Source organism: Enoplosus armatus, chromosome 11 (assembly GCF_043641665.1).
Source record: "Enoplosus armatus isolate fEnoArm2 chromosome 11, fEnoArm2.hap1, whole genome shotgun sequence".
In the NCBI taxonomy this organism is placed as follows: Eukaryota; Metazoa; Chordata; class Actinopteri; order Centrarchiformes; family Enoplosidae; genus Enoplosus; species Enoplosus armatus.
This window is the reverse complement of record NC_092190.1, coordinates 20,979,741-21,005,746: the sequence shown is the minus strand read 5'-3', so window position 1 is coordinate 21,005,746 and position 26,006 is coordinate 20,979,741. Positions and strand designations below refer to the sequence as shown.

General features: G+C 40.8%; 1 protein-coding gene across 1 annotated transcript in view; it reads right to left on the bottom strand.

Annotated features, from left to right (window-relative positions):
- The window catches only part of col18a1a (collagen type XVIII alpha 1 chain a), a 35,355-nt gene that overhangs the window by 5,706 nt on the left and 3,643 nt on the right, over nt 1-26,006 (bottom strand). The window contains exons 2-27 of the mRNA XM_070914564.1: nt 19,703-20,244; nt 17,037-17,120; nt 15,176-15,247; nt 11,518-11,596; nt 10,119-10,175; nt 8,991-9,133; nt 8,013-8,039; nt 7,591-7,788; nt 7,356-7,382; nt 7,141-7,203; nt 6,952-7,020; nt 6,797-6,847; nt 6,422-6,535; nt 6,211-6,273; nt 5,941-5,985; nt 5,092-5,223; nt 4,594-4,665; nt 4,327-4,353; nt 3,491-3,589; nt 2,725-2,760; nt 2,195-2,284; nt 1,993-2,025; nt 1,373-1,408; nt 440-499; nt 252-329; nt 35-70 (exon numbers count right to left, since the gene is read on the bottom strand). Of these exons, the coding sequence (XP_070770665.1) occupies nt 35-70; nt 252-329; nt 440-499; nt 1,373-1,408; nt 1,993-2,025; nt 2,195-2,284; nt 2,725-2,760; nt 3,491-3,589; nt 4,327-4,353; nt 4,594-4,665; nt 5,092-5,223; nt 5,941-5,985; nt 6,211-6,273; nt 6,422-6,535; nt 6,797-6,847; nt 6,952-7,020; nt 7,141-7,203; nt 7,356-7,382; nt 7,591-7,788; nt 8,013-8,039; nt 8,991-9,133; nt 10,119-10,175; nt 11,518-11,596; nt 15,176-15,247; nt 17,037-17,120; nt 19,703-20,244 (2,333 nt within the window). The remainder of the gene's footprint in view (nt 1-34; nt 71-251; nt 330-439; nt 500-1,372; nt 1,409-1,992; nt 2,026-2,194; nt 2,285-2,724; nt 2,761-3,490; nt 3,590-4,326; nt 4,354-4,593; nt 4,666-5,091; nt 5,224-5,940; nt 5,986-6,210; nt 6,274-6,421; nt 6,536-6,796; nt 6,848-6,951; nt 7,021-7,140; nt 7,204-7,355; nt 7,383-7,590; nt 7,789-8,012; nt 8,040-8,990; nt 9,134-10,118; nt 10,176-11,517; nt 11,597-15,175; nt 15,248-17,036; nt 17,121-19,702; nt 20,245-26,006) is intronic.

Genomic DNA, 26,006 nt, shown 5'->3' with positions numbered 1-26,006 from the left:
CAGATATCTTAGAGAGAAATGCTCAAACACTTACAGGGGGTCCAACAGGTCCAGGAGGTCCTCTGTCTCCCTACAGGCATGGTAAAGGAAGCAGATTAGTCTCAACAACAACAACAACAACAACAACAACAACTGTACAACCGTCATGCAGCACACAAAACAGAAATCAACAGACACAAAACAGGCAGGAGCAACATATACTATAGAGGAGAGGTTGTGTGAGAGTGAGAGAGACAAAAAAGACAGCTCACCTTCAGACCTGTTAGCCCTTCCAGAGACAGAAGATTTCCATCAGGTCCGATAACTAAACCCGGCTCACCTTTCTCACCCTGAACAGAGAACAGCAGCAACGAGACAACACAGACTCAATTATAGCAGTGTCTTAATGATGATGAATGGCTAAATTAATAGTTAAGCAAACAAATAACTAAGACTTTACCTTGACTCCATAGCCTGGAAGGCCGGGGTCTCCTCTGTCACCCTTTGGTCCAATAGGACCCTGCAGGATAAAGACAATGAATATAAGATTTATTAACTAACAAGAGGTCAGAGTAGCAGTCATTTGGCAGCACGGAAGTCTTTGTTCTCCTGGATCTATTCAAGCCAACATGATCAGCCATTCCATTAGTCTCCGTCTATGCAGTGCAGCTGTTTAGAGTGTAGAAATAAGTGGATGAGATATTGTAGGCTTCTTTGAGCCGATGCGGTGCCAAACTCGAAAAACTGTAGTACAGAGAAGCATCTGATGCTCAAGTATCACTCCAAAACTTAAATATCACAGTTAAAGTTTGTAACGTTAAGGTGACTGGCAACATAACAAACACCCCAACAACTGTCATCACGTTTAGATTCAAATGCTAAATCCTGACTGATGCACCGACTTCAAAGCAGAACGGTTAGTGTGTTCATGTAGGACAGCATGGCTTATAGTATGACGCTAATTAAGAAAATAGGTTTTCATCTTCGTCTTTTAGTTTTCTTTGTGACCTATTTTTTAAGATTTGCATCTTTAGCAGGAGTGAATGGTCTTGAGGCTGATTGCCCCAGACAGGGTAGGGAAGTTGAAAAGTACTGAGAGGGGGGGATTAACACATTGTTGGTTTTGGTGTTTTCACTGGATTTGTTTCCAATGAGAAAAATAAAAAATAAAATCAATGTAGATTAACAACAGGCTCAAAACACAGCAGGAAACAGGCCTGTATTTTTAATTACCACCTGTTGAGAATCACACAGAATTTAATTTCTCATCTCAACTCTTCAATTATGTATTGGAGAATTTGTCACAACCATGAATGTGAAGTATATACACTTCACATTTATGGTTATAATGAGAACATTAATTATGTAAGAGCGAAAACACAGGGAGACTTACAGGGAATCCAGCTTGACCAGGTAAACCAGGTCCTCCCTGTAGAGGAAAACATAATACATTTTTATTTGTTTTTACTGACTTTGCAAATAACATACATGTTCAAGCAAATCCACACACAACTGGCCCTGATTTATCAGACTCATTCTAAAGTGTAGGTTGTGAAACAAGTGCAGGTGCTGGTATATAGCTGTCTTATATAATAATATGTTGAAATGAAAACAGATGTTTTTATATATATATGATAAAGGTTGGACAGTAATGACAACAATCATATGTTCTAACAGTTTGACATCTTTCCAAAAATCCCACACTGTCAGCGCTCTTGTGTCTTGAACAGTGGTTCCATAATGGCCCTTACACACAAAAGTTAATTGCAGGTTTCACCGTGTTTGGATGTCACGTCTCAGTCGACAGCCCACTCTACAGTTATAATTACAAGTGCACAATCAACTTTAAATGTGTTGTAAAAAGCTAAGTGGAATGTACAGGGCCTTGTGAAGTGTATGGTTATACTGAATGCATTTAGATACAACTACAATCTCAAAGACTACAATGTATTTATACCAGAGGTGTTTGCATTGCTGTGGTATCAGTGTTACTGTGTAAACATGAATACAAACCTGAGCCCCAGCACTGCCAACGCTACCATCAACCTGTGGTGACACAAAGAGAATGATGTTAAGATGTTTGCTATTACTGATTAAAACTGCTCTTAGTGTCGGATTTCAGTATTGAAGAATTCAAACCACAGCGCTGGTTTCATTTATTTTGGAATGGTGCTTATTTGCATGTCTGCCACTGCGTGTGCTGTTTGTTACTTACATTGCTAGATGTTTGGTAGATGATTTGTCCTGGTGGGCCAGGTGGGCCGGGTGGACCTGGGAGTCCAGTTCCATCTCGACCTGTGTCACCCTAAAACCACAACAGGCGGCAAAAAGATAAATAACCATCCCACCTAGTAGACCCGAAATGAATCAAATGCTCGATATGACACAGCTTTAGATTTTTATTTTCTCTACTAGTCAGTGGTCTTTAACCCTTTATCAGGCACTCATTGAAATACTTACAACACAAAATTTCAACCCTAGAGTGTCATTGCAGGACACAACAAGACTTTTTTACTTTTGTGACTTTTTTACTTTTGTGACATTTTTAAAAATATTCAAGTTTTATGTTGAAAATCAAAATCAATGAAGTTACCATATATGGTTCCTTGCCGGATAAAGGGTTAAAGGTCTGAGAGATCAAAATAACTACTAAGAACTATTAACCTTAACTCCAAAGAAACATACAGAAGAGCAACATGGGATCAGCATCTTACAGACGTAACGTATAAATGAACAGATATTCACCCTCTCTCCTTTGTCACCTCTGTCACCCTTTGGTCCCTGTAAAATCAAAGAAGAATGAAACAAAATATACTTTAATAACAAAGGTGAAAGCGCTGTATGTCCAAATGCAAATAAGATTCCACTGGTGAAGACCATGACTTATAATTGAAAGCTCTGGAAAAAGCTAGTAAGTGAACCTTGACAAGCCCGATACTGATACGCTGACTGATTGTGATGCACCCCTACTATAAAACTCTTCCTAAAGCATTGCAGCTAAACTATGTTTAAACTTCTTCCGACATGCAAAAGATGATGATTCTGTTTTTCCCACTTTGTCCTCAAACCGTCCATTTCCTTCCTTCTATTAGAGTTACATTTTTACAAAAGTGGTTGACACAGGGGTTTGTGAGGGGTTGGCATTTTCCTCTACTGTAACTGCATTGTGCCAAAATGTGCATACTCGGCTGTTTTTCCTCAAAAAACAAATATTAATTTCCTAACCCAGAACTTACTCAATCCAAAAGACTTTTATGAATTACCTATTGTGGACATATGAGTGAATGGTCTGTAAACATAAACATTTGAGAATGGAAATATTTTTCCAGAGGTTTCAGAGTAGTATAATATGGTTAATCAAATGCTCTGTTACATCACACAGGTTTCAAATATCTAACACTGGGTTAACACCACGACCTTTCAACAACTATGTGACCTTTAGTATCCAGCTGGTGCATGAAATATTCGTATGTGTCAGAATGCCAGATCTAGAGGGAAATCCTTATTTTACCTGAGGTCCAGGGAAGCCATCCAAACCCGGTTGCCCGTCTCTTCCTACAAGACCTTCATTGCCCTTCTGACCTGGTATACCCGGGAAGCCTGGTTTACCCTGCAGAGGTACATTCAAGTTACGAAAGTGAAAAACAAAATTCAGTTAAACACACTAAAAGAAAGTTACTACAACATAATTGCCCGTAATGTGAAACATTTGCTTGTACATCTGATCCCACTGAAAATGAACACTAAACTCTGCAGCTCATTGCTTTGTGCAGGCACGCAGACAAATCTTTGCTAACACGCTAACTTGGGGATAAACTCTTGCTGTGTTGCTATGAGTTTGTCTCTCTCTTTCATACATTCTACTTAATACAACAGTCATTTTTGTTATTTACCGTTTTGTTTTTGTTCTCATATTGTTTATTTTTTTTTGTTTCTTTAGACAGCATGAGGACCTATTGATTCCCTGAGGGGAAACTCAGGAATCAATAAAGCTGCAGCTTATTTCTCTCAACCCTAATGGTTCATAAAACAAACATGTGAAATGTCAGCAGAGGAGAGTAGCAAGGTGAAACAGCTAATAACCAAACCTGAGTGTTAAATAAACTCATCAAGACACTTAATGCAGCGCAGGGACTAAACAGTCCCCTGTTGCCTTAAAGATCTTGATTCAGTCCCAGGTAGCTGAACCTCAGGCTTGTTTGTGTGTTTCCACTAATTTCACATACTTAAAACAAGACCCTTTTTGATCCAACAGTGTATTTTAAAAGTATAAAAACAACATGATGAAGAGCGGAGCAAGAGGACCAGCTCAAGACAGACATGCTGGAAAATTGCTCAGTTACTTACCGGAAGTCCAGGCAAGCCAGGAGGACCCTGAAAGCAAATACATTTGTTTTAGTTATTTACAAGCTAATGTATATCTTCCTCGTGTATCTTCCGTATTCGAATTGCATGTCATTTCAAATTTGTTCTAACTTGATTTTTGGAAAAAGTGACAGCCCTACTGGCTTGTAATATAGGGACAAAAAAAGAATTTCAACACAAGGAGGAACTATTGCCTATTTGAACTTTGTGCTGTGAAGAATTTGAGATACTTCAATACGCAGTACTAACCTGTCTTCCTTCTGGTCCTCTGACGCCAGGAAGTCCATTGGTGAAACCTGCACCAGAGCTCTCCATGTCATCCTTCAGACACCAACAAAGATTGTATTAAAAACAGCCATTTTATTGTTTTTTTTCTGCCCTGTTTCATTTATTTTAAGATTAACTGCTTTCAGGTCAGCTGAGATGGGTGTGATTGAGATGACCCTGCCCTTATGAAAAAAATAACTGTAGACCTACAGCAACATGGATACTTTCTCACAGTTATTCTGTTGAAATGGGAATAGTTTGAGTTCTGATAGAAACACCAATGTGTCTGCACTACAGTTGTCAATAGACAGTATATTTTCATATCTCCATTTATTTAATCATGAGCTGTCCCCTGGTGAACAGCTCCAGACAACCAAATTGCAGAGGTTAAATTTTTTCATTTTTTATCTTTTACTGTGAACTCTGTCAACTGTCAACTCTACCAAAAGGCATCTTCACAAAAACTAACAGAGAACTTACAAATCCAACTCGATAACTTGGTCCAGGAGGCCCGGGAGGTCCAGGTGACCCAACTGGTCCAATGGGTCCAGGCAGACCAGCCAGTCCAGACTCTCCTGCAGGTCCCGGTAAACCAGAGTCTCCTTGAGCTCCCTGTAGGAGAGGATGACAGGAGTAAAATCAGTGTTCAGAATAAATAAATACATATATAGATTCCATCTTCAGTGAAGCTCATCTAATCATGGTGAGGTAGTTTTTTGAAGTCACTGTCAGAAATCTCGTGAATCCTGCACAAAACTACCAATACCTGTGTCATGCAGCCTTTAGTTATCAGTACTCGTAAGACCGGTTCTGGGACCAAATTCAGACGTCACCAAATGTTAAACCAAACCATAGCCAGCATTCAGATTAAACTTTAAGTCATGTCTGTAGCTGACAATATTTGACAAACATTTGCATATTGTTAGAAGACACAAATCCCCTTTGATAACTGATGTGCTGGAGCCCAGTTACCTGCAGATGGGAAGGCTTAGGAAAGTAGGAGGATGATAAATAGTGAGGCAGCAGATTGGTGAGAAAAGAAAAGTAGGAGCTTGGCTGGAGAAATGAAAGGGATGAGAAAAGCTTTAGAAATAGTTGGCTGAAAGTTGATATGTCATTCTAATCGTTGAATTGGCCCAAAAACCATGCCACCATCTTACACTTGAATTTATGTACCTTCTTCTCAGGATTATGTCTAATTCTTTAATGCTGGTTACAACAACAGGAACAATTTGCATTTGGTTGTGTTTTGGAGTGGAGATCTCACTGTAAACCAGGCGCAATTGGAAAAAAAAGAAAGGTAAAACAATTAAGTTAATATATCTGCACCTTCTCTCCAACAGCTCCGGGAAGACCCAGCTCGCCTGAATCACCCTAGTGTAAGAAAAAGAGTCAGACAAAACATATTAATAATAACTGAAATTTGAATTTTCCCATTTGGAAAGTGAAAGCTAGCAAGCGAGGCTAACTGGCTTTCACTCAGCAAGCGAGGCTAACTGGTTTCCACCAGACTAGTCAAGCCTTGTCCTTATGTTTACACTATGATTATGATTTTGTTGGTCTTTACAGAAGAAACTACTATTTTTACAAGGTCTTAACCTTTTCTCCCTTGGGACCGGGAACTCCTGGGAGGCCATCAGTACCGGGCAAACCAGACAAACCCTAGAGTACGAAAGATTTGGTTCAGGTATACAGTAGTTATTGATTTGGTTAGACTGTACAGTCACTTTTTTATCACAATTCAAACAGTTTGAGGGTTTAGAGAATTATTTGGCTAGTGGTGTAGAGAGACAAACACATTGACACCTACAGGTTGACCGGGCGCCCCGTCCTTTCCTGTTGGTCCAAATGCCCCAGAACTCACTGCTGTGCCTGGTGTAGAGGGACCAGGAGGACCAGGGGGACCAGGGGGACCTGGCAGACCCTAAAACAACAAAAAAGAATAATTTTGCATATAGCTACTTTACAGTAATCTATGATGACTTTGCAGATCAAAGATAGCTGCTTATAAGATAAATGTATCCAGAAACAGAAATGTCTTTTACCAACAATTTATCTTCTTTGTGATTTGGGTTTGATTGTCATTTATAAATGCTGGTTACAGCCTTACAACAACAAAGATGATGTCCTCTACTACATAGTTTGTTCCTGTTGAGAGTACTATTTAAAATTAAATTCTTCTCACCCGAATAAATTCCAAATCAGGGAACCCTGATCCTTCCATGTCCACAAAAGTCTGAAATACATGAAGTGAAATCAGTTGGATTCAACAAATGATTCACGATGGCAGGCTTTCTTTAGACTTGAGACAACATGCGACTTAGGCCAATATTAACTCACAGATCTGAGTCCTGGTCCTGGGGGTCCTGGAGGTCCCCTGGGGCCAGGTTGACCCTCTCCACGGTCTCCCTGTGGGCATGAGACTCATTAAGACAACATAGATTTCTACAACATATATGTCCATTTAAACTCAAATGTTTTTTTTATTTCACACATTCTACTATCATTCAGTGTAACCGAGCATCTAACCTTCTCTCCTTTAGGTCCAGGGTCACCTGGGGTTCCTGGGAAGCCTGGAGGTCCATCAGGACCCTGTGTTGAGGAAACAATAATGTTAGAGGTAGAGGTTGTCATGGTGTTCATACAAGGAAAAGTGTAAAAGTGTAAATGAGAAAATATCTACTTTAACATCCATTATCACAACCTTTTGACAATTGATAAGAGAAAAAAACCCAACAACTTACAGTTTTTCCATCCTCACCAGGATCACCCTGCGAGATTAAAATAAAGAATGAAAGTCATCTGAGACACGTTTGTGATTTTAGGACCATTTGATCATTGTGATTTCCAATTACGTATAAGTACTATGTAACTTTATATTTAAAGCAGTGAGTTCTCACGTCATCTTGGTTCAACAACCACAGCACATCTGTTGTGTTTAGTGTTTTCATATAAAGAATTTGACTGCAGTATACTAACTGGCTCTCCATCAGCTCCTGGTGGTCCCTGGGGCCCTGGGCCGCCTGGTGGTCCAGCTGGTCCGGGAACTCTGGAAGCAACTGAGCCGTCACCGCCGACTGAAAACTCAGTCGCAGGCCCTGGAAGGCCAGGGGGACCAGGGGGCCCAGCGGGGCCGGGCTCTCCCTTCTTTCCTAGGTAACCAAAGCCTGCACTGCCCTGAAGATAAAGAAGCATTTGTTAATCAAAATTAAACAAAATGTACGTTTTCCATATCTGTCAATCAAGGTGGATCAGTATTATTTTGAGTGATTACTTTCAACTCTACCAGAAATCCAAACAATGAAATCTACACCACTGAAATCCCGTTTTAATGTTGCAGCTGTTCGATCTACATCATTTAATGTTGAGTCACTCAAAACATGAGATACTCTCTAACTTACCTTTGCTCCCTTTTCCCCTGGTTCACCCTGAAAATTAAAAGAAGAAACAGCAAAAGGTCAGTGTCAACAGTCTTCATTGGCTGTCTAACTTGACCTGAAACATCACAACGCACGGACACACACAGACACTGGCTCACACTGAGTGGATACACTTTCATTAGGGGTGGCACTGATGGAAAACTAATTCTGCTGAGTTACAGAGCTACACACCCAAATGTCTGCATAAGATCCAGTTTCAGTAACACCAACCCCTAAAACTATTTCTAACCCCAATGCTAATGACCAAGGGTCATAATATACATTAGCCATAAATGTAACTTTTGTTGTAACTTATGCTTTAGTGTTTTTGAGTGTTTGTCCTGTGTGCTTCTGTTTGATGCATAACACCTTGTTTTCTACCTATAGTTTGCATTTGTCTTTCATTTTCTTTCTTGGTTTTGCGTATATTTGGACACGTGTGTTATGTGTTTGTTGTTTTCAGACAGAAGAAAACCCAATCGATGTCAGGACAACAATCCTCAATACTCACTTTAGAGGATTTTCCTAATTGATAATTATACGATCACTGTGAGGACATTTGGCCTTCATAATACAAAATAACTTGACACATACACACACCTTATATCCTAATGAAAGTAAGTACTGAAATAAATAAAATCTATAACAAAGTAGCATAAAACATGGCTTGCCATTATATTGCACATGCTTGAAAAAAATTAGGACTTGCAGCTCCCTCTGGTGTTCCTTTAGGACATTTCACCAAAGCTCATATCATTGCTGTTACCACCCCTGCTCTTGCCCTTGCTCATGCTTTTACCAACTAACTCACGGCCCTTTGCAACCTTCAGAAGGACAAACTAAGTTAAAAAAAAGTTTTCTTGCGTCATCAGTGCAGCCCAACTCTCAAACAGCATGGCAAAGATTACGTGTCTAACATTCCATCCACTATCAAAGTCGAATATATAAAAAGGTCCAAACCTTCTCTCCACGGGCTCCACCCCGAGAGCCGGAGCCAGAGACGAAGCCAGAGCCAGATTCTCCCTTCGGCCCAATTGGACCCCTGTCTCCTTTGTCTCCTCTATCCCCTTGGTCACCCTTTTCTCCTTTAGCCCCAGCTTGTCCTGAAAACGACGACAAAGGACAGAGTCATTAATACCCTCATGAAAAGACCTTTCAAAAATGATTAATGATTGTATCCCACCAAACAATAAACAGGACATTTCCTGCACCCAACAGAAGAAGGGGAAAGAGGAAAAGAAAATCACTTTTTGCTTGATGGAGCGAGAATCCCAGAGTGCACAGCTGTAATTTAAAGGCCATGCGAAGGTTTTCAGGTGGTGACTGAATACAACCTCCCACACCTGCATGCACTACCATCCTGAGATTTATTTCTGGTGTGAGCTGAACTGACCTTAAACTCTTCCCACTGAATGTGTCACTTTCAGCGGAGCTCGTATGAAATGCAACCCACTTTGTCAGTTGTGGGGAAGTCGCCCACCTCCAACACTGCCGACATGCACAGCGAAAGGTTGTCCGCTTCAAGCAGGCTTTTCAATCTTCAGTTTAGAGTTTAGCAATGGAAAAATGGATCCCATGCCTCTGAGCGGATACATAAGCATATAATGTTCACTTAAAAAAAATAATGCCGCATAGCATAGCATTACTAGCCTAAGCTAATATGTAATACTAGTCCTGCTTGTGCAATCCTTGTTATTTTTAAGAAACGAAAATCTACGTGAAGATTTACCAAAATTGTTTTTCCTATCCTTTTTCCATTTTCTCTCCTTTGCAATTTTTCTCTCTCAATTGAGCTCTTCTATTTTCTCCCTCTGCATATATTTTTTCAGGGGATTACAGCGTGAACGGCCCAATTTTCCTCCCCCCCTGGCTTATATACAAACGTGCTCACCACCCTGCACAAATTCAAAAGCATAAAGTAGATAGATTCATGCATTCCTGTGCTTGTGTGCTTTTGAAATCCATGTGAGGTCCTGCATGAGGAGCACACATGAAGTAGGCAGAACATCAGACCAGGGAATAAAAAGGAAATAAAACACAGGAGACTGGGATGCTGGTCTCTGTGTTTTTAACCCCCTCTTGACCCACCTGGTGACCCAGGTAGTCCGGGCCTGGACTCCACAGAAACGTGCTGGGAGTCACTTGCTGAACACAACGCAAAAGACAGTGTTAAATTAAGTCTCCAGTTTAACACTATTTCAAGTCAGTTACACGGATGCTCCAGGCGTGAGGTCAGCTATTTTGTCCACTCGGTCGTGACAGGTTTTTCTTGTTTGAGTCTGGTCTTGCGACTGTTTTTCTAGACAATCAGCAAGGTACTTGACTTTTTAAGCGTTCAAAGAGCAAGTATTACTTTCTTCATTGTAATTACTACAATAGTAACAAGCCACAATTTAAAAAAAAAACATATCAAGAGCTAGATACAGAATACTGATGAATATATTGTCATTTACAGGTGCCTTAAATATGTCAACACACACTGATTTACAACCTATTTTCCATCATTTTGGGGTTAAATCTCAAGCTCTCTAGGAATCATTACAAGTGATATTTTATCCAATTTGCAAATGACTAGATTGTGGTCACTCTAATGATGCTCACGACAAGATGCTGTGTCTTTGCTCTGCGATTGATGCAAGCACTGTGCCTGTTCGCATCATACACTATAGCGTGTCTTCACAGACCTTTTTACAATCTTCTTCTTCATTTTCATAGTTAAGTCAAGTTTAGATAGTTTTCTGCCTCTTTTCTCTATAAGACACAACAACTTTCTTTTTCTGTCTGGCATTAGACTTAGACTTAGACTTTTATTAATCCCACAGCGGGGAAATTTACACGTCGCAGCAGCATTAGCATCCCCTGAGTTCCACAGTGCTTCATCAAAGTTCAAAGAAAATGTAATATTGTTCTGGACAGTATAGTTTGTACACTTTATATTGCAGACAAAAGCATTGTGCCTCAGTAGATAAAACTGAGACCTACTTATTTTTTATATGAACCTGGTGCCCATTGTGTCATCCCTGCTGCTAACACCAGATGGTGCCAAAGTGAGGCATTTTTAACATCTGACACCAAGCGGCTTTAAGTTTGACATTTCCTAACTTTCTCTTAGTAAGACAGCGATGACATATTCTCAAGTCATCTTTAACACTGGAAGGTAGAACATAGGGAAGGGTTCAATATTTTTAAAAACATGAACATCTTTCTGCTCCAAATGAAAACCCATGGGTTTTCCACATGGGATTCTGCTTCTACGCTGACACTTCAGTCCTCATCACAGAGGAGAGACTTCCCAAACCTGTATTGCATTAATCCTTACGCCCACTAGATGGAGACATATGTCAGTGAATCTGTTTGTATCCAGCCCTGACTAGATCAGCTATGCATTTTCAATTAACATGAACTCTGTGCTGTTCATTAAATAAAAAAAACAAAAACAAAATGATATGTTTTTCAGGAAGTGTTGACTGTGTCCAGATGAACTCACCTGTTTCTCTTGCAACTGACACTTCCTCTTTCCTGGTCAGTGGTGGCTGCTGAATGGGCCGGGAAGATGGAGGAGTAGTCTGCGGGAAAATAATCATGCAACAGAGAGAGATACATATTTAAAAAGGGCAGCGGATGACATTTACCGGAGGCGACACTAAGCCTGCTCTAGATTTCATGGCTCCATGTCCACTGGTATCCCCCCCTACACTGAAGAGTCATGAAAACACTGTCAGAACCATGTCACTGCATGGGAAAAAGCAGGGCTCGTAAACATTAATCCAGAACAATCCCAACGAAATTATGTGTTACCATCTGATAGTACTAATGTTTATGATTTGTGCAGCCAAAGCTCTCTTCCTAACTAACACGGTTGTTTCCCAGCTCTACAACAAGCCTTTTTATTAAACATGATGGAGTCAACATGTGCACGGCAAACCAAGGACAGAACAAAACCTTTTCTTTATTTTTTTCCCCACAATTGCAGTTGATGTGTTAATGGCTGTCTGGTGGCTCATGCCCTGGCCCTGTTGCAGAACTACACCAACCTTGGTATTCATTTTTGTGTACTTGTGTGTATGTGTGTGGTCATCTCATTGCTGCCTCTCCAAACCCCGACTGAACCTGCACAGCTGAACTAGTAAAACCACATGATCAAATAAAAGCGGTTTTAGGGAAAGATGTGGCGTGTGTGTTTGTATATCCTCAGATTTCTGCCCAACTTTTCTTTTTGTCCTTGACCTTTGCGTTGCAATTTTTATGGCTGCATTAACAAATCCAATGTTGTCAAAGTAGCTTAATACATTTAGTGTGTTTGTGGGTGGGTTTGTAGACAAAGGAAAGACAGGTCAGCCTCCGGTCTACCAACAATGCTTCATCACTATAAACACAGCAGGACTTTGGGTTAAAAAAGAGAGAGGTGGAAGAAATAATGCAAATAGCCCCCGTCTGTAGCTCATTCTCCAACGGTGACACACCTCGAATTGTCACCTGTGGAATTCAAGAGAGGAGTGGGATGAAGAATGTACAGGGAGGGGGCAGCTGAAGGGGCAAAGTGAAGCTTCTGTTGATAATTAACCAGTTTCCTCTCTGGGAAACTATCCTCCCCACTGTGTTGCACGGCATTGGCTATGCTAAGAATTTGGCCAGACCACTATTGACTGTTCTGAGTTGATATATGTATTAATGTGATAAAGAATACCCCGCTTGTTCACTCCTTCACCTATCCATCATAGCTGGGGGTGACGGGTGGGAGGCTCCGATCTTTAGAACATAGTGTTGATGGATTTGAACCACACGACCCCCTGAGTCTCGGAGCAGGTATGCGGCTCCCTCGGCAATGAACATATTCCACCTCGGCAGCAGTGTTGGATGTTTTTGTGTTTTTTTTTCAGTGCATGCCTTCTGAAGTATCACAGAGGAAACTGTGGCCGAGGGATGAAAGAAAAACAGTCTGGCTGTTTATAAAACGCTGCAATCTGGCATAATAAAGTGGAATCAGGCTTCGAAATGATTTGAACCATGATCACATCTTTTCTCCAAACATTGCTGCATTGCATTAAGACTTTAATGTATACTAGTGCAAAACTCCTTGCCAATCAGTTAGCTACTTGGTATTTTTAAAAGACAAGGTTCCTTAACACTCTGCTTAACTTTTGCAGCCATCACATATCACAGCAATAATCTTATACAACAGCCTCTGTTACCACAAACAAAACCTGGTCAAAATGCAATGGATTAAAAATCTTCCATGAAAACAACCCACTGGAGCTACAGCAGCATTTCTCCAGTATTAGGCCATCTCACAGCACTGATTTCTGTTTCATCTCATCATTACTACATGTTTACTGTATTCTCCTTGACTTGCTCTGCTAATTGAATGTAAAAGATTTTCATGAATCCCAAGTGATTTTTTTTAGGTCTTTCTTAACATGATGGACATTACAGACAATAACATAACTAGCTGTACTACCTAGTACCTGACACGATCATTTGCTCTTGAAACATTTCCTCTTTGGGCTTGGTGCTGATGAGGACACTTGGAGTCCAGCAGTGACACTGTTAAGGGTGACTGACTAGCTCTGCCATCCATCACCATGAATTCCAGGATGACAAAATGGAAAGTTTTCCTTATACGGCTCTCCCTCTCTAACTTGTCTCTGCCCAGACTTGCCTTAATTGCACTGGTTGGACAATTGTGCAGAGTGTAGGTTCTGCTTTCTGTGAACAGACATCAGATGGAAAGACAGCGGCAGGTAGGCATTAGATGCCAGCTGTTGTCTTTTACATTGCATCTTCCATGATGCTAATAAATGCCTACTGAACAGATGGAAAAGCCCCTTGTAAAAGCTGCAGGGCATCAAGGCAAAGAATAGAGCAGTAATGATGAAGAGACTTCCGACTTGAGGTACTTGGCCCTGCCCTCCCCGTCTCCTTCTCCAACTTTCTTTCCACCTCTGTCAGTTCCTGTACACAGCTGATTGAGAAACCAGTCAGAATAACAAAGCCTTGAGGCGGGCGGGGGGCAGGGGGCGGGGGGACTCTGTCTTGGATCAGATCGAGTCCAAATTGACATCTGGTTTTTCTAACTCTCCACTATACGATAATTGTGGGTGGGAGTGCATGCACGCACAGTGGTGGTGGTGGTGTTGGTGCAGGCAGGAGGTTGTGCTGCATTTCAGCCTGCTTGGCTATCTCCGAGGGTGGGAGGATGTGAGTGGGTGTCTGTGGAATCTGATTGTGTGTAAGTGTGAGAGAGACAGAAAGCAGAGGGAGGAAGACAGAAGGGGGAAGATAGAGAAAGTGACAAAAGGAGAGATGAAGGAAGACACCAGAAGACACAAGTGTGCGGTGCAGAACTTGTAATGTGCATGGTGGGTAAGAGACTATCTGTTACCCATGTGATAAGTCGATATCTATCCAAAGCACACACACACACCTCACCTGACACCAGGTAAATCCTCTGCTGTTTAAGAATGTACAGTTCATACTGAAAAAACATGCTAAATCTAACATTCAAAACTCAAAACTCTTCTGGCTGGCCTTACTTTCAATTTGGACAACTATAAGCAAATAAACTAGCAATGGAATTTAAGAAGAACTTAATTAGTTATTAATACAACCTTAGAAAGGCCCAAGACTGGACGCCCCAAGGTCATTTCCTTTCTAGTCCGACGAGAGGAAACTCTCTATGTAAAAAGTCTTTGTCCCCAAATGTATAAGACAGGAGCGGCTCAATTTCTAGACATCAACTCAGCAGTTTTTAATCTCTCTTGAGGGACGAGTGTTCACTCACTTATACCGAGTAACTTGAGACAGCAGTGGTGTATGTAACACTGGGATGACTCAGTTTGCAGGAGCACCGTCTGCTGCTAATAATCTTTGTCGGCCAGGTACATGTACAGGTACAGGTCTGGCTTCATTAATTCTTCTTCTCACTCTCTTATGCACTCTTCATTCTCAGTTTTACATCAAACTTATTTAGTTCCAGAGCAATTTCCAGTGAGAAAATGTTGGACCAACATATACTGTTTCAATGAAACATCATGTAGCCAAGCTTAAATGATGAGGAGGAACAAACAGCAGCAGGTGTCAGTATTGTCAAACCATTCATAATAAGTAAAACCAGAGCTCATTAATAAACTAAAGCTGTTCCGTACCGTCCACCGATGTTTCTCCACAGCTGGTTTTGGGGGTCTGGTTTCCTCATAGCCGCTTCCTTCGCCTGAAGCCTGAGGAGACCAATGATACATGTTCAATTTAATGTCCAGACATTGTTCTTTTTTTTTTGTTTTATTCTGTGCATTGACAATGACATACCAGTAATTTCTGAAACTCTTCTTTTAACTGTGTTGTCCTTGTGCGCTCCATGTGTGTCACTTCACGAACTCTACTTGCATTCTTGGTAAAGTTCAAGTCAACGCTAAAGGAATTTAGCAATTTAGGGGAGTGTTTTTATTGAATGCGTCTACACATATTTTAAGTGCGTAACCTCAACGCTATCTGTGCTCTGTGTGACCGTATTATTGGCCTATTTTAGTTGCTGTAAATGTGTTTTTTATGCCACCTTCTTGAAACAGATATTCTGATCTCAAAGAGCCTTTTACCTGGTTGAATTAAGGTGTCATTTAATCCTGGACTCTCTGAATTGTCAGTACTCTGTCTCTGCACTAATGTCATGAAGTCAAATGCTTGTATATTTGTTGTATCAGACAAGTAGGTCTCATATACTGAAAGCTTCTTGGTGACTCAGTATCTTGACTGTGTCCTCTAAAACAGCTGTGTGTGAGGTTTTCATTTGAGATGAAAGACACATCCTGAAATCAGAAACCTGTCATTTCCACTTGGAATGTGAATTTCCCATCTAATCCAAACAACATCTAAAGATTTGATGACAACAAGTGGTAAAACATTGAACCTTATTCTGTCAGTAAGGACAAGGTTTTGGTGGTCTGGGTGACGAGAACAGCTGTGAAGGCAATGTTTCACTAAATAACAGTTAAGGCTGCTGGTGGGCTGCAGTGAGGCACCTGTGTTTGTGTGTGGGTGGTCAGGGTCAGCAGTGAAAAGGCTGCTCGCACACTCTTATCTGTTACACATTTACTATTGATAATAAATGATGTATCACGCTGCAATAAATCCACAAAGTCCAGTAAAACTTCATTACTTTAGGGCATCACTGCCCTAATTTAACTATCTAAGCTAGTTAGCCAGACGTACTAATGATTAGTTTAGTTTATTGTGGTCATTTTTCATTTCAACTTATACAACTCAGATACACATGTAAAATTCAAATGTAAACTATATAAACAGTGACAAATCAAATCAAGTTTATGACCCAAAATGTGCGAGGCTGAGGCCTTTGCTTATTACATCTACCCTTTTTACATGTACTGTTTATTATAAATATCCAAAAGTCCCAAACAAAAGTGAATATACACGCTAGTGTTCATACCTCAGTTTTATATTTGTTAATCACCTTATTTTTTTTAAAATATCTATTTAGTGTATTACACATTTCCTTTTCAAAACTATTCAACAACTTAACTCCTTGAACTGTTGTACTTCATTTGTTCTTTGTTTTTGTCTTTGTTCATACTGACTCACACTCAGCATGTGAGTTTATAAATAATATGTTGGTTCATGATAATCAGCTCTGTTTACATGGATTTGCGATTGTTTTGTATGTGTTTCCCCAAACCTCCACACAGTAGAGAACTGATTGGATTGAGAATGTCTTTTGTTTTGTGCAACATTAACTTAGAGCAGATAAATACTATTTCTTACACTTGCTCTTGTGTTTTTGGTTTTGAAAAGACTTGACAGGCCTTCTGTGGCTCGATCACGCTGCTAAACTGTGATTGGACAATCGCTGTTTTGCTAACAGATTAAAATATGTTAACAATCTCATCATCAAATGCTGTTGTATCTGTCTGTCAGTATTTCTGTTCACCTGCAGTCATACAGCATTCCGATCACATGTAGTCAGTCATCTTCAAAATGTGATTAGTTGTCACTCACCATATCTGAGTCATCTTCATCCTCTTCACAGTGCCTCTCAGCAGCACGGGGGTCTCCCACCACCCTCAGCTCTCCGATCACCCCCTGTTGCAAAACAGGGACAAGGTGTTTTGATGTTTGATGATACGTATAATAATGTCAGAACAGCACAACATCTTGTTCTCTCTCACACACACAGCATGTCTTTCTTTCAACGTACATGGATGTTTATCTCTGAACTGGTTACTGTGATGTTTTTCAGGGAATTCCCCTTTTCCGCAAAATCAGAGGGGCTATTGATGTCTCCAGTTTTAGCCTGAGCCTGTGAAGTGCCACTATCTCTGCCCCCCACACACACGATCTGATACATGCTCCCACGCAGGATACTCGCAGAGATAGCAAGGACGCTATCTGACGGCCTATCAAAGGGCCATTAGCTGCGTATGAAGGTGGTTTCTCTGCCGCTGAGTTATTTGAAGTTTCCTCAGGACACATTTATGTCCTGAGAAAAAAGTCAAATGGGTTTTTTTTTAGCTTTGAGAGAGCTTTGAAGATAAATAGCAAAGGCTCTTTGACATGTAAACCCTGTCTCTACCCAGGCTTTTAATGGTTGTACTGATAGGCCTTTTTTGTAACTTGTACAGTGTTTAGTTGACGTGTTATGGTCTTTGTCTAACAAATTGCTTTAGATCTTCGCAACAAATCTTGGATCCTGTGCACCAGAGGGACTAAACTGTCACTGCAGCCTGTTTTTTCTAGTGATGGATAATAAGAAAAAGGGACAACCACTAAACAAATCCTGTTTCAGAATGGAATGTCCATTTTTATAAATACATAATGTAAATATTTAGATGCCAAAGAAGCTCGCCAAGCCTTGATTTGATTAGATAAATTCAATTCACAAGACCTCTCTAGCTTAGGGCCATGTTAGGGTCAACAAATAGCACATGGCCAACAAGAAGAAGAAACAGGGTTACGTTTCTGACAAAATATCCGACCAGAAGGAAATACCTTAGATGGGCTTGTGTCATTAAATAAAGAAGAACTTGAACACAAAAAGGCTTACAACAAAATAAGCAGCTGCCTTCAAACACGACAATAAAAATGATTAAAACAAGTGTTACAGAGATGATGCTTCAGCTGGGCAAACACTCTTCTTCTATCAACACTTTATGTCAAGTACTCTTTTGGAATCTGGACATATTTAGTAGTGTAAATATATCTTTATTTCTTTATTATGAAACAATAGAATCATCATTAAGAGACACTTTTCAGCAGTGGATGGAGGGATTTTCTTTCAGCTCGCCTGTCAAGTTAGTCAAATATATGGCTTTCTTTTTTTGTATGGCTAATTATGGCTTCATGGCCTCAATTCAGTCTCATTGTAAATGTATATCATCTGTTATCATAGGCTAAGTATCAATGAAGGTTTAATTTATCATGCAAGCCTATCTTTGGAGCCCGCCAGGGTAAAGTTGATGGAGACAGGGGAGGGACAATGTCGTTTCGTGATAGTTGTTCCAACACATTCAGAATCATTAGCACTTTTGCCGTTAGCATCACTTTTTGCATGCGGTGATAAAATCTATATTTTAAAGGATTTACGGTTTGTATGTCTCTGTAATGTGGCACAGTGTTAACAATGTTATATTCTGTCTCAGCCCTGGAACCATTTTCTGATACCCCAAAAAATAAATATTTAAATTATTAAATTAATATCATGAACGTGCGATTAGTCAACTAATTTCTTGAACTAATGACTACTAGTCGACTAGGAAAATCTTTGGATGGGGACAGCACTAAATTAAAGATATCGCCTTACACCAAGGGATCTGGGTTGTATTTTCAGTGCGAGTTCAAAGTGAATTATAAGGATAATAAAACAAAATGCTCATACAAAAGTATGTAAATCACTAAAGCAAGTGTCATATATCATCGTTTACAGATGCGGTTTTTCCCTCAACACTTAAACTGTTCAGGGCTTACACAGAGTATTGTGGTTTTCCCCTTTTACTTTTCTTGTTTTGATTTGTGCGAGACAGAAAAACTGTGCTGTACCTACTGCCCATGGTTTATATTTTAAAAGTAATTAGTTGCACGCACAGAAGCAGAATGAACAATTATCACTGATTGTATGCATGCAGTTGTTGTCTCTGTGCAGGTAGCCATGGGTGAACTACTATAACCCTTAAACAGCTAAGGTCAACAGTTGTTGCGGTCAACTGCTGGGATTTACAGCAGTCAAATGACTGAAGTTAATTACATTCCAACTGTGAGGTCTTCCAATTATTTGCAGACACCAAGAAGATGGTGAGGTGAGGTAGACATTTATGTTATGGTTTAGAGTAGGCCAATTTGAGCAATCAAATCATATGAGAGTCATTCAGCCAAGGCGTTTCACATGATTGACTATGGAAATTCAAAACACTATAACGAAGTTTTCCAAAACTTCACTGTCTCGTCGCAGTTGGTTCTATAAAGAAGTACTAGGGAATGTGAGATGTGCAGTCCTCTGACTCCAACACAAGAATTAGTCTTAGTCGACTTATTCACTTCAGAAGCGTCATGAAAATATTTCTTTATCTACTATGAAAGCTTTCAAAATTAATATAGTATATCTTTTAGCCCTCAAATGATTTAATTCCTGATTTCATGGGTCTGAATATTGACAAAGTCCGCGTACACACCAGAAACCTCTCAGGATCAGCTCCTCCAGCTTGCCCAACAAAGACCCCAGCACCCGCCTCCAGCTCCATCTCGTCCGGGGACCTCTCAATGCGCATCACTCGAGGGTCGCTGTCACAGTTGAGGTAGAACATCACCTTGTCATCCCTCACAGCGATGGCAAAACGAGTCCAGGTATCCCTCATGGAGGGAACAAGGAACCTGGCCGCCTCATATGACTGCTGTGAGTCGGGCTCTGTGTAGTACAGGATGACATTCTGGTTGCCGCCCTGCACGGCTGACAGTTTAACACCCACATACATGATCTGCTGTGAGGCATCTGTGACGGAGAAGATGACGCCGCCCCTGTCAGAGGTGGGTTTCAGGTTGAAGATGAGAGCGAAGTCTCGGTAGAATGGGCTCGGCAGGTGGGCGCGGGCCAGCTGGCCTGTGTTGGCATCCGGGCCAAAGACGTAGCCAGGGCTGTTGTCGGGCCCGTAGACCCGGGTGATCTCATTTGGAGGAGGATCCCCAATCAGCTGTAGCAGGGAGACTCCACTGTCTTCTAGAGGGGGAGAGAAAAAGGATGTAAGGCCACAATATGCATGAATTATATTGGAGGTTAGAAGGGAGGGCTGCATGGCAGGGTTTGATGTTAGACCAGGATCTATTAGGCTGTTGGGGGTTGACTTAAAGTGAATGTGCCTGATGGATGCAGGAACAACTGCTGTTACTTGCACAGGACTGTAGTATTTGGAGTATTTGTTGTGCTAGAACAAAATAGAAAATCACATTTCATAAAATGTAAGTTCAAAGTTACCACAACTGCCTCCAACCAAACTGCAAGCTTTTTTGAGAAACGTTGGCAAAGCGACTGCTTGGGGACCACAAACAAACAAAACATTTCATAGCTCCTAGACTGAAATATGGAAAGGGTTGACATCCCCAAAAAAGGCAAAAGATGGGCCATATGAGACTAAGAAAAGAAGATCACTTTAGCAGACATTGCAAGGCCCATTTCCAACTTCGACTTCCTAAACTGAAGGGAGATGTAAGGCATAGTCCAGACGATACAGCACATGAAGATGTGACTTGAGAGTTAACTTCATAGAATCTATACAATATGACAAGGACGGGGACAAAAGACGGGGACAAAATCTTCATATTTCTGCTGTATTTACCTAAAAAAGGTTTATGCCTTATTATTTAACGTACTGATAGAAGGGACTGCCAAACAACTGTGTCAGAAGGGCTGAAAACACGCAGAGATACAGCCACTAGATGAGTTCTCTGTAAATCTCTATGGCACAAAATCGCTGATCAAGTGCTGATCAATCTACTGTGCGCAGAATAGTTTAAAGATGGATATCTATGCATCACATTCCTGAAGACACAAAAAAAAAATCAGAAAAAACTCTTCCGACTTGTGTGACATCTGCTAAATGTCAATGCTCCAGGGCACACAGGGACCAACAGCTGGGCCTCCTGCATATCTTTGCTCATTCTTCCATCACCCTGGGTGACTCTGGCGAGGTCAGTGCATAATAATTGGACGCTAGAATACATGGAACACAAAGACCGATGTGTAGTCATTCACATTCATGGTGCAGATAGACAAAACCTTTCTGTTTTGATCAAAAATAATGTTTCCTCATGCTAAAAGAGAAATCACAAAAATCACTGTTTTGGGAGAACACTTGCCGTAGTTTCTGGGGCTTTGAAGAAATGCTTTGGTTTACCACCTGGCGACTAATGTGCAAGCTCTATTGCTCAGTTCAAAGCCTCCCCACTGCCCTGAGTGCTGGAGATCAGTGGGGTTGTCAGTTGGCTTTGTTAAAAGCTTAAACACACGAGGTGTTTAGCTGAACTCGAGGTCCTGCTTTTCACTGTACAACCACAAACACGAGGCTGAATATTCTGCATGCTGTCTGAGAACTGTGGATGCTTTCATTTGAATCTGAGCTAACAGAGGGCCCAGTCAAGCCAAGCTGTCCTAGTAACAGGACAGCAATAAAAATACTTTCCACACCAATCAGACAGACATTTCTGAAGATATATCACTAAGAGGACTGCACATTTTAATATGTACTTATTCAATCATGCTCTTACATGTCACTTGACCATCAGACCACGGCAAATTCCTTGTAATGTATATTACTTGGCAATAAACAGTTTCTGATTCTGATTGATAAAACCTTGATTGAGCTTTTTGAAATGTAACATCCTGAGACAAACAAGACCTCAGCATAGAAGAGACATTTTCTACCTAAATTAGAAAAAAGTTAACCATGAAATGACAGACGCAGACAGTCCCAGAGTCCCAGGTTCAGAGCACCTTAGGTAGACTGTGGGTCCGTGGCTCCTGCATGGATGGCAGTTAACAATAAACTTCATTTGCAGCAGGCCAACCAGATGTTTACTCTGATAAAGTCAGAATGAGAAACCTCAAGGGTCTCCTCAGTGGGCCTGTGCTCACATGTCTGATCCTGGTTCCCTCTTAACATGCACAACCTCTGCCAGAGCAGGACTGAAAATGGCCTAATGTTGTAGCAATTCAATGGTAAAATCCATCATGTGGGAAAGCACACCATTTTAATTTGCAATCCTCCTGCTTCGGGTGCTGAAGCTGACATGTGAGCTATCTTCAAAGCAGAAACACTCCTGAGCATGTACTGTAACTCTTTATGCAATGAAAAGTAATGAGAATGAATTTGCTCTGAATGACAACATTAGTACTGAAAAATGTCTCTAGCTGGAATTCACCTCAATAATTTGCAAGAAAAATGCAATTAGTTCAGCATAAATTAGAAAACATTTAATTTTTGTGCAGATTAAACTTCAAGGTCTGCAATAACCTGGAATGTGAGGCACATCTTTCAAACAGAGCCTATTTGTCCCTCCGTCTCTTTATACTATAATTCAAACATCTGATTTTCTCAAGCTTTTGCCAAATGACCAGCAGACATCCTCACACGTGCACTCAAGTTTCAAGCTTCCCAAACCCCTCATTAGAGAAATATCTCACCTATTAGTCATCACTCACCGCGACCAGATGTCCAGAAAGAAGAAACATCCATGTGAACCAGACAATGATCAACTACATGCAAAAAGAATCACTATTTACTACAAATCTGAAAAGTATTCTGATGTAATTGTGCCAGATGCCAGTAAAGAAAAAAGAAAGACATGTAAATAAAGACAATTTCATTACCGGATCTAAAGCAGATGAAAAGGTTTGACCTGCTTTAGGCTGGCAAAGGAATGCTTTTGCTGAGGCCTGTTCAATGTGCCTGCATTGTCAGCAAAGGGCCAGCCAGCCATTCCCTCTCAGAGATCAAAAATTGTTGGGTATACAAAAGGGTCACCATTAGCATTTTAAGTGCAATCTCAATTCAGGTTTTCCAAATAGCTTTTGTTAACCAATGACAGCTTTGAGGCCAATCGGGCATAGAAAGGGGCTGTTGATGAATGGAGTGGTGCTGGGTTTATGGTGCTCTCGTCAAGATGGCCGCTTACTGACCAGGAACGCAACTCTTTTTTCCTGTGCTAACATTCCAAGATGGGGTACCAGAGATTGTGATACCCCGTTGATAAAGCTGTATATACAGTCGCACACTGTATATACAGCTTTTGGGAAGTATGGGATCCTGTATAATCTATGGGAAAACATCTGGACAGTCCCAGAAAGTGTTGCGGTTTCACTGACCACGCTCCATCACCATTTAAAACATCCCTTGAGGCCTGCTGACAAGGGCAATGATCTCTCCCCTCACTCTGCAAAAAAGCTGGTCAGTGGTCTGACTTGTGTTTGGAGTGTCAGAGTTCACCTTTGGAGACATGACAATTACTATCCCATGATTGTATCCCCGGACTTGCAACATACGTCTGTAGTGCTTGACAGCCAAATGATTTCAAAGTAAAGGTAATTCAATTTGGTCACATGATATGGTGGTTGTGTTTGCTTTCTGCTTATTTGATCCCTGCTTGATCTTATGGTAAAATGTATGTCTGGCTACTTGCAGGGTTAAAGGGGATATGACAAATGCATTTTACCTGTAAATGCACATGTTGTTGCTGAAAAGAATATAATCATTGGTGCACACAGGTGCACAAAAGACATATCAGCACTACTAATTTTATGTTATGCTAGGAGATATGGTACCATATTACAACATAAAATCCATAGTGGCATATATATGAGTAACTATTGTCTAATAGCTCTGTAACAAAAACAGTTGCACTACAAGGTGTCCCATCTTATGTGCCGCTACACTGAAAACAAAAAAGAACACAGGACAACACCATGAATAAATGGTCCTTTCTTTCGCCAAAGGATATTCTGAGAACACCCGGGCAAATTTTGCAGTATCTTTGACCTGATGATGCAGAATGCTCGGAAAAAGATATCAAACCAAAAACCACATCATAGTCCAGGAAGGAGATTTCATGTTGGCTCGCCCTGAAGATTGAACTGTAATTCTCAAACCACAAAAAGGAAGACGGTTCTACCACAAGCTGTGCACTTTGTTCTCCGGGGAAGGAGTAATATGATACTGTTCAAGTTCTCTACCTGTAAGTGATGAGCTTTTGAGGCAACATGCAGGTTGTACACAAACCCTTTGCCACATACCGCTAGCTTCATAAATATGTCTTTTTCAAACTCTGGAAGAAAATATTGTGTGATATTCACAGAGACGCAGGGGAAATGCTTCTGCAGGCATAGATTCAAAATGCGTTAGATCTTTGTGTCACAATTGGGATAACATCTAGCTCAAGACATCCCTGTGCTTCTGCACTGTGTTTTGCAACACTGCCTCATCAGTTCTCATTTTGTACTAGTGCAACACAAACCAGAGGGGGCAATGAGTTTCTGGCAGCAAAGAAGTCGGACTACACTGTGCCCATAATTGGAACCCCCCTGAGAGCCAACTCAAAATTATTCCCTGGCAAGCAGCACGCTGACGAACTGGAGCCAGCTTTGGGCCTTCCTGTCATGAGATACAATATCAATCTCGGCTCAATGGACCCATGGTGCTACAAATCAGTGTCAGACCACCAAAAGGGTGTTCAAGCCACAAAACACAAACTAAATGTACACACACATTCAGATACCACCAAAAAAGAAGTGTTTTCTTAACAGGAAAACCTGCTTTTCATGTTTTTAGACCACCACAGAGGTGACAGGATACCATTTAATATCGATTATACAGCCTAAACTGAGTACTGGAGTTTCTCGTACAGGATATAGTTTTACCGTCAGGAACTAACCAAAATAAATTGCAGTTGACCTCTAGACCCTGATATGAATGACTGCTCATCTTTCAAGCAGGAGACTGGTAACCATGGAAAAACATCATTAAAAGGGCTATTGTGCCCTAACAATCCCATCTTACCACAGGGACCCCCCCCCCCCCCGTAAAAGGATCACATCTGACAGATTTTTTTTCCGTGCACACACATATATCTCTGCAATCTTCCCACAGCAATCTCCCACATATACATATCTAGGCTACACTCAAGTAGTATTTAAGAGTGTAAACTGTTCCATTGTGTTTCTTGCCCCATGACAATGACAGTTAACTTCAATTTCATCCAAAATACCAACTCAAAAATATGTAAGTATATCATGAGACATTCTTGCATGACAGGTCATAATTAAATGATGTAGGAGTGGGGTGGTATTAAGTGCCAAAACAATAGGAGAATATAAGTGCCCTCCTCCCACATGTCAAGCAAACACAGCTGCAGATAGTGAAGTGTCTGAAGCTTCCCAGACACTGCATAGTAGGGGTTCTGATCAGTGAATTAATGAAGTCAAAGAACTTGTAAGCGAGTAGATGCAGTAGAAAACTGCCCAAGATAGTGCTATTGGGCTAATAACCTGGGAAATAAGGCATCTCTGGTATTAGGGAACACATTTACAGAGCTTTGTAACACATTATATTGGCATTTTATGTGTGACTTCATTCAGTTTTAAGCCAAAGCCCACAAACCTGTTAGCATTGGCAAAGGCACATGAGGCATTTTGTAAACAGAAACCATGTGGGGTTATACTGCCCATAGGCAACGTCTAATTGACTCTGAAGTTCATCAGTTATCTTCAGGATTTGGGGCAGAGACCTCACAGGGAGAGTAGTAACTCAATAGCAAAGTAATATGTTACATCAAGTCTATTCAGCCTCAGGGTTCCATCTTAACCATCACTCTAACAAGCAGCGTCCATTGGAAGATTTTTAAGACTGCTGTGTTTGAATGAGTGATACCAGATGGTCTTGAGTGCAGTGGCTTTCTGTCTATCCACAAATGATTTAGAGTGACTGAAAGCAC